General features: G+C 31.2%; 1 protein-coding gene across 3 annotated transcripts; it reads right to left on the reverse strand.

Moving 5' to 3' along the window:
- Positions 1–8698: 8698 nt before the first annotated feature.
- LOC126677550 (GATA transcription factor 26) lies at positions 8699–14868 on the reverse strand. 3 transcript variants are annotated; one of them, XM_050372226.2, is made up of 8 exons: positions 14374–14868; positions 11997–12368; positions 10903–11341; positions 10282–10354; positions 10013–10116; positions 9527–9713; positions 9320–9434; positions 8699–9245 (listed from the first exon to the last, which is right to left on the reverse strand). In XM_050372226.2, the coding sequence occupies exons 1-8, from the start codon at positions 14411–14413 to the stop codon at positions 8941–8943; spliced, it is 1635 nt and encodes a 544-aa protein (XP_050228183.1). In that variant the 5' UTR covers positions 14414–14868; the 3' UTR covers positions 8699–8940. The 3 variants fall into 3 exon arrangements, with proteins under 3 accessions (XP_050228183.1, XP_050228182.1, XP_050228181.1); XM_050372225.2 differs by lacking the exon at positions 14374–14868 and adding an exon at positions 13203–14360 and having other exon boundaries at positions 9320–9431; XM_050372224.2 differs by lacking the exon at positions 14374–14868 and adding an exon at positions 13203–14358.
- Positions 14869–16476: the final 1608 nt, after the last annotated feature.

The following is a 16476-nucleotide window of genomic DNA, read 5'->3' on the forward strand; positions in this document are numbered from 1 at the left end:
TATTCAGTCTAAACGGTGCCGTTTGAAAGGTCTGAGGGAAGACGAATCGGGTAATTACTAGAACCGTTTTAGGAATTTTGGATATTGTCCTTCTTACATTACGTCATTTCTTTTCTAAATTGATTTTAAAATAATTCATTTTTGTAAAATAAATTTCATCCAACTAATTTAAAAAAATGCTATACATTTTATATTTATTTTTAAAAATATATAATTTAACTTTTACTCATAGCTAGTTTATAACTGTATCCATAATAGTAACAACTTACTTAAGAGCTATAATAAAAAAATTGCAATATAAATGTGTTGCCAGAAATATAAATTAGATATCAAAAATGAGAACGAAATAGTATATGCCTTTGTGGTTTAAAAAACCTTCGGGGCTATTTGAATTGAATTATTTAAAAATCGATCAATTTGATAAGATCAGTATATTTCAAATGAAAGACTTAAGTGGCAATTTGCCCCTTCAACTTATAAATTGATTCGCCCAAATGGATTAACTGCCTATAATTAATAAGTTCGTGATTAATTTACCTACAAAATTAATTTGTATGTTAGTTGTCCATTATTTACAAGTTGAGGGGGAAAATTGCCATTTAAGTCAAATGAAATATAAGGTTGGTGAATTTCAAGATTTTATCATTTGAATATAACCTAAAATCAATGAATATATAGGAATAATTTTGGAATAATCAAATATTCTAACAGCCCACAATATATAAAAAATGATTGATTTTAACTTTTCCACCTTTTAGGTGAGAAATCAAATGAAGAATTTTTAAAAATAGTGAAGTGTAATACATGGATCTTCTATCATTTTCAATTATCAAAATGTGAATTTTGTTTAAATTTATAGATTATGTAACGTCCATAAATTTTGACCATCCGAATTCTCTAAGTGCAAACCGTGACAGATAAAATTTTATTTGGTAAAGGTATTCTATCTTTAATATTATTTTTCTCTTTTATATCTATTTTTATTTTGGCTTAATCACAAAAAATATATCAACATTTACGAGTTTTGCCAGCTATATCTATTTTTTTTAAATCGCTTATTTTCCCGCTTTATCATATTTGATACCTTTTGTAGCCATTTTTGAATTGAATCGATTTTTTTCAACATGTCTCCCACGTCACTGCCAACTCACCAAATTGATGATGTGATAACACTCTTCATCTAATCAAACCAAATGACAAATCAAACCAAAATCAAATTCAATCTTTAAATTAAATTAATTAAATTTATTATTATAAAAATTTATATATTTGAAAATAATTTATATTTCTTAATTAACTAATTGAAATTAATTTAAAATCCTAATTAATTTATTGAAATTTAATTTTACTTAAATTTAAATCAAATAAATTTTTTAAAACTAATTTAACATGTTATTTAATTTACTAAATTTCAATTTATCTCCAGATTTCATATTTATTCTGAAATTAACTAATTTCAATATTTAAGATTCTACCACCGTCCTCTCGCACATCGGTCACCGCCGTCCTCACCCTCTCTACACCGACCGACTACTATTGGTCGTCTTCTCCATTAGAGAAGACAAACAGATCATCTTCTCCATTGGAGAAGCTGCTCCTCCCCCTCCATTGGAGAGGACGAGGTCTATTCGTAATCTTCAGTGGAGAGGACGGATCTACTTTGTGCAAGTCATTGTAATTTTGGTCATATTTTAAAAAATTATATTAAGTTTTATGGGGTTCTTATTTTATTAGATAACTTTTGAGGATTAGACGGTTTTAATATTGTTGTTTCAATATTTGCATCATAAATATATTTGTACACCTTTTGATGATTAAAAAAGCCTTATTCGAAAACTATAATTAACATGTCTTGTCGCTATTTTAGAACAATTCTTTTAATATGTTGAAAGACCATTTATTTCTATAATTATCATAATTATCAATGAAAATTTTAGCTAATTAACGAAAAAAGTAAATATAAATAAATTTGAGTATTTATTAATTTTTAATAGAAACATAATTATTTATTGAAATTTACAGACAGAGCAATACAATGACTTGCATAAGCAGCAAAAACCCATTACATTGGGGAATGTTTTTTTTTTTTCCAACTTGCTTCGCTGTCAAGAAAAGAAAACACTAAAATTCCCGACTCAAGTAAACCCACTCACCAGTTAAAACTTCACTTCAAATCCACGAACACAAGTTTTAAAGAAAAAAAAATTACCTCATCAGTTTCTTTTGGGTTATTTGTATAATGAATTTTAACGTTTTATTTTTATAGTAATTTAATTTAATTTTTATAAATATTGCATCTAACATTCCAATTTGTCGCACTTTTATATTGTGTAATCGATAAACTAGTCGTTTTTTGAAATATAAAACTATAAAATGTCTATAAAAACGGCACCTTTGTATAAAACGACGTCAAAAACGCAAATGTACTATACAATAATCTAGTCGTTTTTTAAAATATAAAGCTACAAAATGTCTATAAAAACGGCACCTTTGTATAAAACGACGTCGAAAGCGAAAATTGAATAACACAATGACAACAATTGAAATATGCGATGAAACGTTTTTAAAAAGTGAGATTAAATTACGACAAATATAAAATGTAGAAAGTTAAATGCAAATAACCCTATTCTGCATTTTTATATTCCAACATTTGAAAATGTATTTTATTTTATATTTATCAACTACCAGTGGCTTCAAGGGAACACCTTATAATTTTAAATAACTTCGGATGTACTGATTGAATTTTATCCTATTGGTACTATGTCTTTATATATTAGTAAGTAAGATTGCCTATTATGTTTATGTATAGGGATATGATAACCAAAAATATGTGAAACTATCCAACTTAACAGCATAAAAATGACAAAATAATTTAATTATATAAAAATATGATAAAAATATCTTAAATCAAAAATTGTATCAATTTGGTCTGATAATTTTACAAATTTTGTCAATTATATCCAAACAGCACATAAAAAATAAAAAAATCTAGCTGATAAAAATAAATTATAGTTTAATATCTTAAATTTTTTTATAGCAAATATGTCTACAATTAAAAAAAAATTCATAAAATAAGATATTATTCATACCAAAAATTCAATGTTATTTTAAAAATTAAATGAATTTTTATGCTATAATTAAAAAAATTAAAATTTTATTACAGTAAACATAACTCATGGAATTGTATTTTATATTTACCAATAAAAACCTAAAATTAAAAAATATCGACCACATGTTACAGATTAATTACAATTAATTACTGAGAATATATAGTTTTGTGAAGTTTATATAATCACAGGTTTTATTATATTTTTTGATTAATGTTGAATTCTTATACCATTTAAGCTATAGGCAAAAGGCTAGTGCGGTGTGTTTCGGGAAAGTTCATTTTAACTATTTGTATTAATTAGACCCAAAATTTATATTTTCAGGGTCTAATAAATTACTTGAGTCCATTAGTTCTTCAAATTTGCGTCTCAGATCAAATAAGTTCATATTTAAATGACGTAAATTAAAAACAATCGGGTCTAATTGATCCAAAAAAATGGACTTATTTAATTCCAAAAATACAATTTTTGTGTTTTATTGACGCAGCAAGTTAAAATAAATTTATTTGATCCCGAGACACCGGTTTGAGAACAGCGTTGAACCTTTAGTGGATATTGCATTTTATTTTTGACTTAAAGTATATATGTATATAACACATTGGGCACATTGCAAGAAGCTTTTAGGCTTTAAAGTTTTTTCTTCTTCCCTTTCTAGTTTCTAATAAAAGAGATCATCATCATGTATGCAAGATCCGCATTCTTTTATATTTTCCTAATTTGCTTCTTGATCACCGCTCGATCTGATTTAAATCCGGTTCATGTTATCGATCAAGCCGAAAATGCGACACAAACAGCTGCAGATCATTCCAAAAGCTTCATAAATGACACCGAAAACGCTGCGGAAAATGTCATCAATGGAACAGAAACAGCCATTGACAACAGCAAGAACGCTGCTGAAAATGTCATCAACGACACCACATCCGCTACCAAAGATGCCTATCGGGGCGTTCAAGATGTGGCCAATGCTGTGCATGGAAATGGAGCCCTTAGTCCGGTGGGTGGTCGTAAGGAATGTGCAAAAATATTTTTGATTGCAGTTATTGGGTTATCCTTTGTCAATACTATCTTCAATTAAGGTTTGAATCAGTATGAATTTTATTTTCATGGTCTCAAGTGTTTTGAAAATAATTTATGAATTTATTATTGTTCATTGTTTTATGCTGATTAAAATTTTAGCTTTTGTTATCGTTATTTATTTACTATATAGAAAATACAAATATAGGACGAAAAATAGGACAGACGGATATTTTTTATAAAAGTAAATTTTAAATTGTTCAGAGTTTTTGGAAGGATTCTCGAAAATGAAGCTAAAATATTGATATATATGACTCGATAAATTTAATGTAAACATATATAATTTATTGGTAGATTGTCATTTTCAAGCTAACCTAACTAATTTCATACCTATAATATTATTTGCTTTAATCGCTCTGGGCTTATGATGACTCAAAAATTAACGATTGAACTGCATGTAGCTAACTGGATATATTATAGGTAAAAGTATCTTATGTATCTATATCTTTTACCAAAACAATAAATATACTTCTTTAAAAAAAATCATGATACGATTAATCTGTCAACATTATAATTTATAACAAATATATTTAATTGGGTTCATATCCTGCCACAAGCGCTCCCCCTCTTCAATTATAAAAAAAAACAAATATATTTAATTATAATTTTAAACCTATTTTTAAGATTTATTTTTATAATTAATAATTCCATGAATATTTTTTATATATAATTAATCTTTTATTTTAATTTAAAAAGTGTAATGTGGATTTAAAATAAATCCATATGTCTGAAAATAAATTTAAAATTGAAGATTGAAATTATTTATTATAATTGACGGATTAGATATTCTAATTTTTTTTATAGTATTTGTCATTTTAATCAATGATATATGAATATATATGCTCGAGCTTGAAAGTTCCTTTAAATCTAAGAATGTCATGCCGACTGAAATAGATTAATAAATTATGTCAAATGATTATCGGCATGATAACTCTCTAAATAGTACAGTCCCAACAATATTATAAAAGCATTATTGTGAGTAAATAGACATTTCTCTTTTTATTTTCTTACCACCTTTATAAATTATTTTTTATAGACTTTAGAAGTTTATATGTTTAAGCTTAATCTGATAAGGAGTACTCAATTGTATAAAATCAGTTGAATATCATTTTTCTCCTTAATAATTCCCAAGGAAAATTATTGAGTTTTAACCTAAATAAAAATAATATTGAATTATTTATTACCAAATTCACTAATCATTATGTAACACAATCAAAATTAACATCAAATACACACTAATACAAAGTTGAGATCGATAAATATTTAAATGAAAAATTAACAATTAAAGCTAAACAGACATGTTCTTATATGTTTTTTAATGTTAGATTGAGTTATTAGATTTAAAATTAACCATTGTTGTTTTTTTCATTTCTTTTGGTTATATATATGAGTGTTTTAAAAGATACTTTTCTGATATTATTTAAATTTGATAGATAAAAAGGAGAAAAGGAAGTTAAATAAAAGTAAAATTTTGGAAACAAAGAAAAATAAAAAAATACTAATTAATGATCAGCACACCCTTCTAGCACCGTAGCAAGTTATGTATTTTTAGGCCATAAAGTTAAAACTGTGCCATTTTAAAAGTATCCTACAAGTCAAGTGGGCTAATTCAGCTTTTATCCCTAAATTTAATAAGCGACGTCGTACTATATCGCATCTGTATCAAGTTAAAAGGGCGCGAAAATTCAAACCCGCCATTTTAAAGAAAATCCCCAATTCCAAAACCCTAAAAATATAATACTAAACTGTACACTCCCTTTTTTTCCTCTCGCTCACAACAATGGCGGAGAGCAATAACAAGGCTCATTTTCCTTTAGTACAACAGGTTTGCCACATCAGCTCCTCCCAAGAAGAGCTCTTAAGACGCAAACGTTACGTTGGCAAACCAGAATCAGAGGATAATAACGAATCCCTTTCCGGCGAAGAAGACGGCGATGATATCCCTGTGGAATCCATCGGAATCGTGATGATTTCCCCTCCGGAATCTCCGGATGACGAGAATCAAGATGACGGAACCATCCCTCTTCGTGATAACGACATCTTTCATACTCCACCTGAAGAATCCACTATGGCGAATTCGCAAGAGGTTCGTCATCATCACCCGGTCGATAATCAGGAAGATCAAACGGTCGGTGAAGCTCCGAATGATGATCTGCGAGCTACTAATTTAGGGAGGGATACTGATTCAGTGTTGTCTATGGAGGAGGAATTGACGGAGACGATCGGAGTTGATGATGATTCAGGTATAATTTCTGATCATAGCGATGTTACAAAAGTTAATAAGGATAAAAATCGAGGTGCTGGGACTCCGCAGGCAGCAGGAGTTAAATCTTTAGAAAGAATAGTGAAATCATTGGAGAAACTTAAGTCTCCTTACAGAGGTGAGGGTTTAGTGAAGTCTGTTGAAAAATTGTTGCAAAATCAAGGAATTGAAGAAGTTAATGAAGATAGCTCTGTTAAGAGAAAGTTAAAGTATGGCGGTCATGGAGTTGAAAATGAGGGCGGAATTGAAGGTCAAAGTGAAGATATTGAATATAGTCGTAGTAAGAGATGTTTGGGGATGAGTTCTGCTGGAAAGCGAAAAGAAAGGGAAATGGAGAACATTGATGATATTCATAAATATAGATATGTTGGTCCTACTACTCGGAACTCTCTTGAAAAGAAGAAAGACGTTAGAACAAAACGGGCATTGCCTAGGTCAATTCGCACAATTCATGATGGCTATTCAGAACCAGAAAGAGTTAGTGATAGTGTTGAGAAGGTGCCGTTTTCACTATTGGGCGTGCTAAAATCGCTTTCCAAGGGATACACCGATGAGCCTGATCTGGAAAAATTAACTGTATTGGAGGTTTTGAAGATGCGTGGGATGACTTTTCCTTAGGCCTTGAAGAAGCTGATCTTTAAAGAACTTGGCATGGTGAGTTTTGTTTAAACCTAAGAAGGGCATAAGTTGTGTGCTTTACATATTTTGTTTTGTTAGGAGACTATGTAACCTGCAAACTAGGTAGTGCAAGAGCTTTGTCTGTATGTTGCTCTAACTGTATGTTAAGAGTAGTATTTTGCCTATAGGGCTTTTGAAGTTAGTTATTGGTTATATATTTTGGCAGAGAAACTATTAATACGTCTTGTTTATAGCTTTGTAAATTGTATTGCACTCACTTTTTCTCATTAAAATGGGTTCTTCTACGCAGTTCATTTACCAATAATTTCTTTCCCTGCAGGCATGCATTTAGACTTTTTTGCTTCTTCTAGAATTAGTTGGTCTAAATTTTCTTTTCAATACAACCTGACTAATGGTTAAGGTGAAAGCTACTCCTGTTTTTCCCCCCTTGCTCTCCTCCCAAGCCAAGGAAGTCTAAAACTGTTCTGTTTAGTTATTTACATGTGCAATAAAGAATAGCTATGAATCAGAATTAATACTTAAAAGCTTTATGTGGTTAATTACTTATAGTAGGTAATCTAGATTTTTGAAAGCCAAAAATCTTGGTTCCTTAGGTCTTAGCACATTGGTTGGCATTGGCCCACTAAGAAGATACATGATATAGAGTGGTGGCATGGACAATATTGACTTCTGAGTGATTCTTTTATTGGCTTTAATAGCTTTGGTGGTATTTCTTTAGAGCCATCAATAGGTTTTCAACAGATAAGGTCTTCTCATTAAATTAAGATCATGATTCATGAGTCTTTTTCTTATTAAGAAAGTGGTTTATTCACATAGCTTACTACACATATAGTTTCAGAAATGTCAACATTTTGAGATGAAAAATTGTTTCATCTGTCCCACTAGGAAAAATTATCTGAATTAGATTGTAGTTCACTTAGGTATGCACTATCTTGAAATCAATTGGAAGACATCATCACATGTGGGCAGAGTTTTGGCCAGATTTGAACTGTTCAACCAGATTAGCTCATCAATGTATTTTCTAGTGATTGTTAAAGGAGAACTTTTTCAGAGTGGGATGGATATATTTTCTAATGGTTCAATAAATGTTAAAAATGGGCGGATCTATTGTGTTTAGCATGTAATTCGTACGTCGAAATCTGTTTACAGCAAGTTAATCGCATTCACGACTCATAAAAAAGACGAATTGACTTTCTGAAATTGCTTTAAACTTGGAGGATAGTCTTATTTAATTTGTTTTTGTCAATTTAATTACAGACTTCAAATTTTCAATCCAGTGAACAGTCACATGATGATTCCTTTATTCATGGTATTGAAAAATCCAATTCTTCAGATAAGAATTTCCATCTCCTTTTATCCTTGAAGATATTCTTATCATATTGAAAGCAAACCAATTGAAGTTGCAAACTAGGCATGTATTCTCCAAAAGAGGTAGAAACCAAAATTGATGTTAACCTTCTTCACATGCATCTCACTAAAGCTTAAATTTCTCCCCTAATATTTTTGTATAATTTATACATTTTCTTTTTTTCACTTGGCAATATTAACTTTTTTTGTGAAAACAAGCCAGAGAAATAGTAATACCTGTAAGTTAGAGGACTAAAATTTGCATACATGACTCTTGAATTCACCACCTCATTTGTATTTTTAAAGCTATATATTACAATCTGTTGTCTGCCTATACAAAAATAACCCCATCCAAATTCGTCCCTTGGCACGTCAAGTTTACAAAAGATCAAAGGGAATAAACACAGCAACCATCAAACCGATTCACAGATTGTAACCGAGTCACTGAATTCGGAAAAAAGGTGTATCTATATAGCCTAGTGATCAAAAGAACTGATCTTGCAAACATTGTCAGGGACGGACTAGATGTGGGTATGTTGAGCTACTACTGGTGCTTGCCTGTTGCCCAAAACCTAAAGTTGGGAGAAGAAGCTCAGCTTGCGGAAATGAGCAGTTGGATGGCACGTCGAGAAGCAGATCCTGATCTGAACTTTCATCGACGTAGTTGAAAGAGTCTAGCATGAGGGAGCCGCTATCGGGAGGCAACGCAAATAGGCTTCTTGGACTAAAGCAAGAGCCATCACTTTCCATGAGTTCTTTGTTCTCATACGGAGCCTTCATGCCGGTCATTCTAGGGCTCTTCATCATCTTTCCTTCTGAAGAAAGTAAAGTAATTTTGAGAATTACGAACATGATACCTAATCACTTAGCATTAGCAATGTTGACGCACCTGTATTTTTTTGACCTGAATTGTCGCGTGATCTCTTAGCACTAAATGAATTACTTGAAGAAGCAATAGTTTGTCCTCTTCCAACAAGAGACTTAGGATTACTATTTGTACACTTCTGCAATAAAGGAGAGATTTTCAGTTGCTTTACTTATGAACTCAATGTCCAAGTTATTACAATCATTTTCATGTAGATATGTTTACTCATACCTTAAGTTGATGATACTGCTCCACCCATTTGGATTTTGAAAGATCGGACAGCGTGAGCCTTTTCAAAATTTTACATTCTTCAGTTTTTGCTCCTGAGAAGGAGAGATCAAAGACCCCTTCTGCGAGCAGTTGTTGATAGCAAGATATATTCTGCTTAAATTGCGGGCTATCAAACATTATTTCAATGCTGCATTACAAAAAGAATACATTAGATTCAAACATTGTTTGAATTCTTAAAATATTTTTCTAAATATCAAACACATATCGTCCTATACCCTAAGAAGAAAATAGACCAGCTTCGTGTGCTACAATTATTAATTTCATACAATCATTTTGATTCAGCAACTTGCTTTGTGCGTATACGAGCTAAATGATATAGGAACAAACAGGAAATGTTTCAATCTCATGCTGACAGAAACATGGCTTTACCGGTCCTAAGCTCTCATCACTCTCGCCACACTAATACTAAGATAGCGCAAGACTGACCTGTCGGGAAGGTTGTCAGTATCAACAGGAGGTAGATATATTAGCAACTGCCGCTGCTCTTCATTTGTCAGGTATCTAGCGAACTCTTCAAAGTTAAGAATCTCCTGAATAGAACAGAAGAGAATCATCATACATCTTTAACATTTGAGGAGATCAGGTATACTTGTGGGTATATCTAAAAATGCAAGACTTGTGATCCTTCAATAAAATTGTAATCATGCACTAGGAAAGATTGGGCAGCATGGATTGGCAGTGACTATGAAACTTACATTTAAATCCACATGGCATAGTGGGGAATTATGATTGCCAAGAACTTGTACCCTTTCATGCTGAAACTTGTCCCTGAAATTCCAAGCAGCAGACTACGTCAGCAGAGGAACAGTATATTTTGCATGCGCTCTCCAATTGTAAATTACGAACTTCCCAAAACTATTTTGTCTGTTTGCCTCTTATACATCTACCAACTAGCTTTTTAAATGAATACTCAACTCAACTTAACCTTATACCCAAGTTATTTGGCGCTGGCTACAAAGATTCTCTTTCTCCGTTCAAAATGATTTTGGATGACCTCTTCAGAAAGACCAAGAGCTTCTTATATAAATACTTGAAAGAAATTAAGTGACAAATCTTCCAAACAAGTAGGAAATAAAGGAAGGCCTATTTTCTCTATTGAAGCTTAAATTCAAGGCCAACTCCTGAGAGTTGGTGCCTAGCCCATGTCGTACATAATACATATATAACATTCTCATGTATGTTTACAAGATGGTTATCATAGGAAGTTCATATTTGAGTTTAATACTGATACAATCTCTATAAGCTAGCTATGGAATTGGCAAAAAAATGCCATTTGTTTAAAGGACCTTAACTGGAAACATCCACAAAATTTTTACCTCTTAAGTTGCTCCTGCTGCATCATCCCTTGCCCTGCATGGTTCTTCTCAACATTTTCAATCACAAGACTTAAATTATGGACATTTTTGTTTTCATTATGTACACGAATGCCCGCAGAATGTGAATAAGCCTCATTTGTTGAGTAAGGTTTGTTCTCAACAGAAAGGGAGCTGGCTTCAGATTCCTCATCTCGAGCTATTGTGCTTGGATGTCTAATGAGAACACTTCCATGTCCTATCTCCACAGAAACCATCGGTGTTTCACTTTCAAAAAGCAAATCCTCATGAGAAGATCCAGAGAAGCATGAAGACTGTTGCTCATGCAAAATAGTGTATAAATCTTTTGTAAGCTTCTCAACTGAAGACTGTTTTGGACGATTGACACAGGTCCTCTTCTTAGAAGGTACCATAGAGTCCCACACTACTGATTGTGATGGACCTGAGAAAAAGCAACGAAAAAAGAAATTAGTGCCAGCAAGATTGAGAACAATGAGATCACAAATATTGCATACAGCTTTCTAACGGAGTTAAATCCCAATAAAGCTCTTATCATGCGCATGCACATTTAGTACATCATATGAGAATGCACCACCAAAGAATGTAAAAGCGGCATTAGAATGATTTTCAGCGATATGAGAGCTTTCATCTGGGGAATGCATGTCTATGAGACAGATTTACCTCTAATTATTATATTAAGGAATATTTTAAGCATTATTTATGGTCATCTTATCGCAACTCTTAATTATAGTCTTCAAATAAAGTAGACACGCATAACACCAAATTTCAAGGATAGCAAACCCATGAAGATGTAATAAGCCACTCATGTTCATTAGAAGAGTGTTTTTTATGATTAGCATAGCATAGTCATCATTCTTGTTTCCTCCTTTGTCCCTTGCTCTAGCACTGTTTCCTGGATCCAATATTCTGCCACATACACAGTATTTTTAAGACTTCAATTGCAATTTGGCAAATCAATCAGACAATCTACTCATCCCTTTAGTTCAACATATGCTCAGCTATCATACTCATAAATTGGTCTCGTTGGCTCTTTAAAAAACACAAAGTATGGGAAACAATTTTAGTTAGAGCCCGACCTGTCAAATCACTTGCATCTGCACTTCCAAATTGTGCACAGCTCTCGGAGTTGGATATGGCTGAACCGGAGCTTGATCTATTACTAGTATCTTCATCCAAAACCTTCCGATAACCCTGATTGTAATCATGGAAAACCCCTCCAACCACCCCATTATCATGATTGGCCTTTCTTTTGAGAAGTTTCACATCTTTGTTCTTATTTATTGATATGTTCTTCCCTCTGGATACCCTATGGTCCTCATAATCATCAGGTTCTGCCCGGGCATGAAGCGGTGTGTAGTTTACCAGAGTTCCCTTTGTTCTCCATCTTGAGCCACAAGCATTGCATAGGACTGGCTTCTCAGGAGGCCCATTTCGCCAAAGAGGTGTGCCTATTACACATATTTGTTGTCAGAAATACACGATATAAACAATCATATGAACAACAAGAAGTCAACAATAGCATAAATGAACAGGGAGAAAAATTGAGCATCTGAAACATCAGACACATTCTATGCTAATGGCACTGGCAGAGAATTTGTTTACATCTTACATAGTTGATGTGGAAGCATTTGGTGAAGGTGTTTGTTTCTTTTTAGTATCTTTGATTTTAAAGAAAATTGTTTAAGGATAATGGTGACTGTAAAGAAACAGTTCTAGCCATAAAATGACATCTACGATGAGGATGCTAGTAACTCCACTAAGAAACATAAGAAGAACCCGCATCATGCACACTTGAACAACATAAGCATGCACCAAAGTAGAAAATATGGTTGAGCTCGGAATGAATGGATGTCAGTCATGACATGCAGGTAAGTAAAACCAAAAAGATTAGGAGATATAAACTGAATTCGCCAAAGCAGATTATGAGAATCATGTGAGTAAGTTCGCAAAAAAATCCATTCAAAATGATTTACACTTCAGAGGAATTAAGTGTAACATTTCAAGGAATTCTTGAGTTAGTTCATTTCAAGTCCAGTGTAGAGACAGGTATTCATCCTCTGATTAATATAACAAAACTTTCAAATCAGCACTCATATAACATGAATGAGCTGCATGACAGAGAATGAGTACATAAATTCTCTTAAGCCACTAGGTTAGTAAAGATCATGTAGCAGATGATCCTCAACAAGGATTCGAGGCATTGTCGTAATATCCAACTTTAACTCGAATAGAACAGAAATCACCATTTCTCCTTTTGCTACTCACCAGTTAAAACCACTTACCGGTACAAAATAAAGATGTAGGGCACCATTTGAATCTGAACAACATCAAAAGACACTGTCATTGTTCACTCAACTTCTCTTTCAAACACATTTATGCTTAATATAATGTTTGAAGCATCTCCGAAAAGCCACTTAGCATCTCACTCCCCTTCTAAATTCAAACATTAAAAAAGATTACGAAGAAACCAAGTTATTGGTAATGAGAGTAAGTTCTTGCCTCCATATTTCCATGATAGAGGCATACGACATTGATTTACCTTGTCATCGTAACTACACATACTGTACTACATAACTAAGTTCCTTGGATTTAGTGATATAAAACTGAAATAAAGCATTCTCTTCAAGTTCAGATTCATGACCAGTATACTTCCAACAAATGCCCAATAACAACCACCAATTCCTTTGACCAAAATCCACTGGTCTGATAAAAGAATTACAATGATCAGTTTATAAGTTAAGAGCTGATTCACATTAGAGAGAACTCTTCAAAGGAACTGAACTGAATAGGCTAGAAAGGGTTTAGAAACATCATCAATCCCAAACAAAAGGATTGGAAACTAGTGCTTGGTTTTGCAGCATAGGTTGCCAGAAAACTGGAGCATGACATGAGCAAGAATTATATGCAGAACTCAATACAATGAGGGCAATGAGGTGCAGGTTGTGATTGAATCATCAAAATTGCAAGGTTATCACAACCAACAACTACAGTTTGACCAAGTATCCACTGAAATCCTAAACAGAAACAAGAAAATAACTAATCAAATTCACAAGTTATTCCCATAATATAACACAGTCCAAACTCAATTAGCACTGGGGAGATAAATATGTTCAAATCTTTTGTTTTAAGGTCAAAGAAGAAAGCACCCACCAAATCAATGTTTATACACACAATAATAAACTCAATGGATAAATAGAAACCAGTATTTGATATCTGTTATTCAAAATTCAAGAACAGCACACAAGAAAAACACATATTCTCAAATTTACTGTATTAGTCCTGGTAATCACTCCTTTGTTGCTTATAATCATTAAGTTCAATAACATGATGAATTTCCCAGACATTTAAAATCAATCATGGGTATCAAAATTTACTAAAAATGAGTAAAGTAACCCATGAATCAAAATACTTTTTCTCAAGAAAAAGAAAAAACTGTGAGAAACAAGAACTCACTTGTAACTCCACAGTGACAGCAAGGTCCTTGCTTGCCCATGTCTCTACCTTTTTCCAAGTAATTTAAATTGGAAAACCAAATTTAAACAAAGATAACAAAACTAGAAAATCAATAAATTTATTAAAAAAAGTTTGCAGCTTTTATATTGTAAAATAAAGACCAATTAAAATTCAGTTTGTTATCTTCACGGTCTATATAATTTACACCACTGGGTATTTAAGGCTTCTCTGCAACAAACCCAGAAACATAGTTTGCATTAAAACGCAAAGAAAAACCAAGAACCCAGAATTTTTTTTCTTTTTTTAAGTATTAACAGTTGAATAAAAACAGCCCAAAAAAGTATTAGCTATGATAATTCAAGAAGAAATTTAAAAAAAAAATGATAATTTGAAGGGTATATTTAAGAAGTGAAAATCTGTACAATCCAATGGAGAAGAAGGGGAAAGAACATTAAGAGAGAAGAATCTGAAATAAAAAAGAAAGGAAGGTGAAATGGAAAGAGAGAAAGAAAGTGTTAAATATGACCTCTTTGTATTGTTTTTGAAGTAAATGTTGGAGCTTTCCTCTATTTTTTTTATTTTTTTTTCTATTTTAGTGTTATTTAAAATGTTCAACTATTTATTATTTGAGTAATTGGTTATTGTTTATTATTTAAAAAAAACAATTTAACTTGTTGTAATTGTGAGTGATGGAGTAGAGGAATATTATTTGCACATATCCTTGTTGAATGTGGACTTTTATGCTTGCTTTCTTAGTGTGAGTAAAACTTTCTTTTTTCTTTTGTGGAGGGAGTTTTTTTTTATGAGAGTTGTGGATGTAAATTTCTCAAAACACATAATAAATATATAGACTTGAATAAGAAAGTAATAGTAATTGTGAATTTTTGAAGGTTTGAAAAATAATTAATCAAAATAAAATAAATAATTAGTTATTTATGTTAATAAGTTAACTCTAATGACAATAAAAAAAAATTATATCAAAAATATATACTCCGAAATTCCTTTTTCTTCGTATAAAAAGGAAATAATTGCAAAACAAATCATAAATTTTACCATTTTTTGTTATTTTAGTTTGAACTTTAAATTTTAATTTTTTAAGATATGAATTAAAATTTATAATTCGAAATATTGAGCAATTCTTAATAAAAAAAGGCTTAAATGCTCCAAAAATCACGAACTATCGCTTGTTTGTGGTGCGTAACACGAATTTATAATTTTGGCATAAAAATACATGAACTATCTCATTTTTGAAATAATAACATCGGCACTGTTTTGGACATAAAACGGCACCGTTTTGGACGTAAAATGGAACTGTTTTTCAACAAAAAAATGCAAACATGATCTTATATGCAAAAATTTAATAGTCATGTATATTTATGCTAAAATTAAAAGTTCGTGTTAAATACTAAAACACGCGAAAGTTTGTGATTTTTGATGTATTTAAGTCTAAAATAAATATATTGATATATACAACTGAAAAATATACATTTTGATGTTTATGTAAGCATTTTTTTCAAACAATTATTCGATCTCCAAATTACAAGTAAATGGTATTTTGTATTTTAAATTGTCAAAGCTAAAAATTCATGTTAAATTATAAAAAATGTTCATGATTTGCTTAGCAATTAACCCATTACTACAACTAAATTGTCCAAAAATATTGAGATACAATCGATCTTTATTAATCCAAATTTAAAATTCCATTAGTTATATTTTAATTAAAATATGTATATTTCATTTATATTTAAATGCCCTGTTTGGATGAATAACACTTGATTTTTATTCTTATATATGCATAAATTTATGATAATAAATAATTAATAATATCATTTTAGATAATAAAAAATACAATACAGACAAAAAAATTAACTTATTTAGCTTATTTATTTGATTAAAATAATTGTTTACATAAATGTGTTCTCATACCAATTTACATCTTTAAATAAAATACATGTATTTAAACATAAAATTTACAATCCGAAAATGCAATATTGACTCATAGATTTCTTGGATCTACATTAAAAAGATTATACTTCTCTAGAACAAATTTTAAAAATAAAATCCTAAATCTATTCAAGGTGATGACATTGTGTTGATGAATAT

This window comes from Mercurialis annua, linkage group LG4, assembly GCF_937616625.2.
Source record: "Mercurialis annua linkage group LG4, ddMerAnnu1.2, whole genome shotgun sequence".
Lineage (NCBI taxonomy): Eukaryota > Viridiplantae > Streptophyta > Magnoliopsida > Malpighiales > Euphorbiaceae > Mercurialis > Mercurialis annua.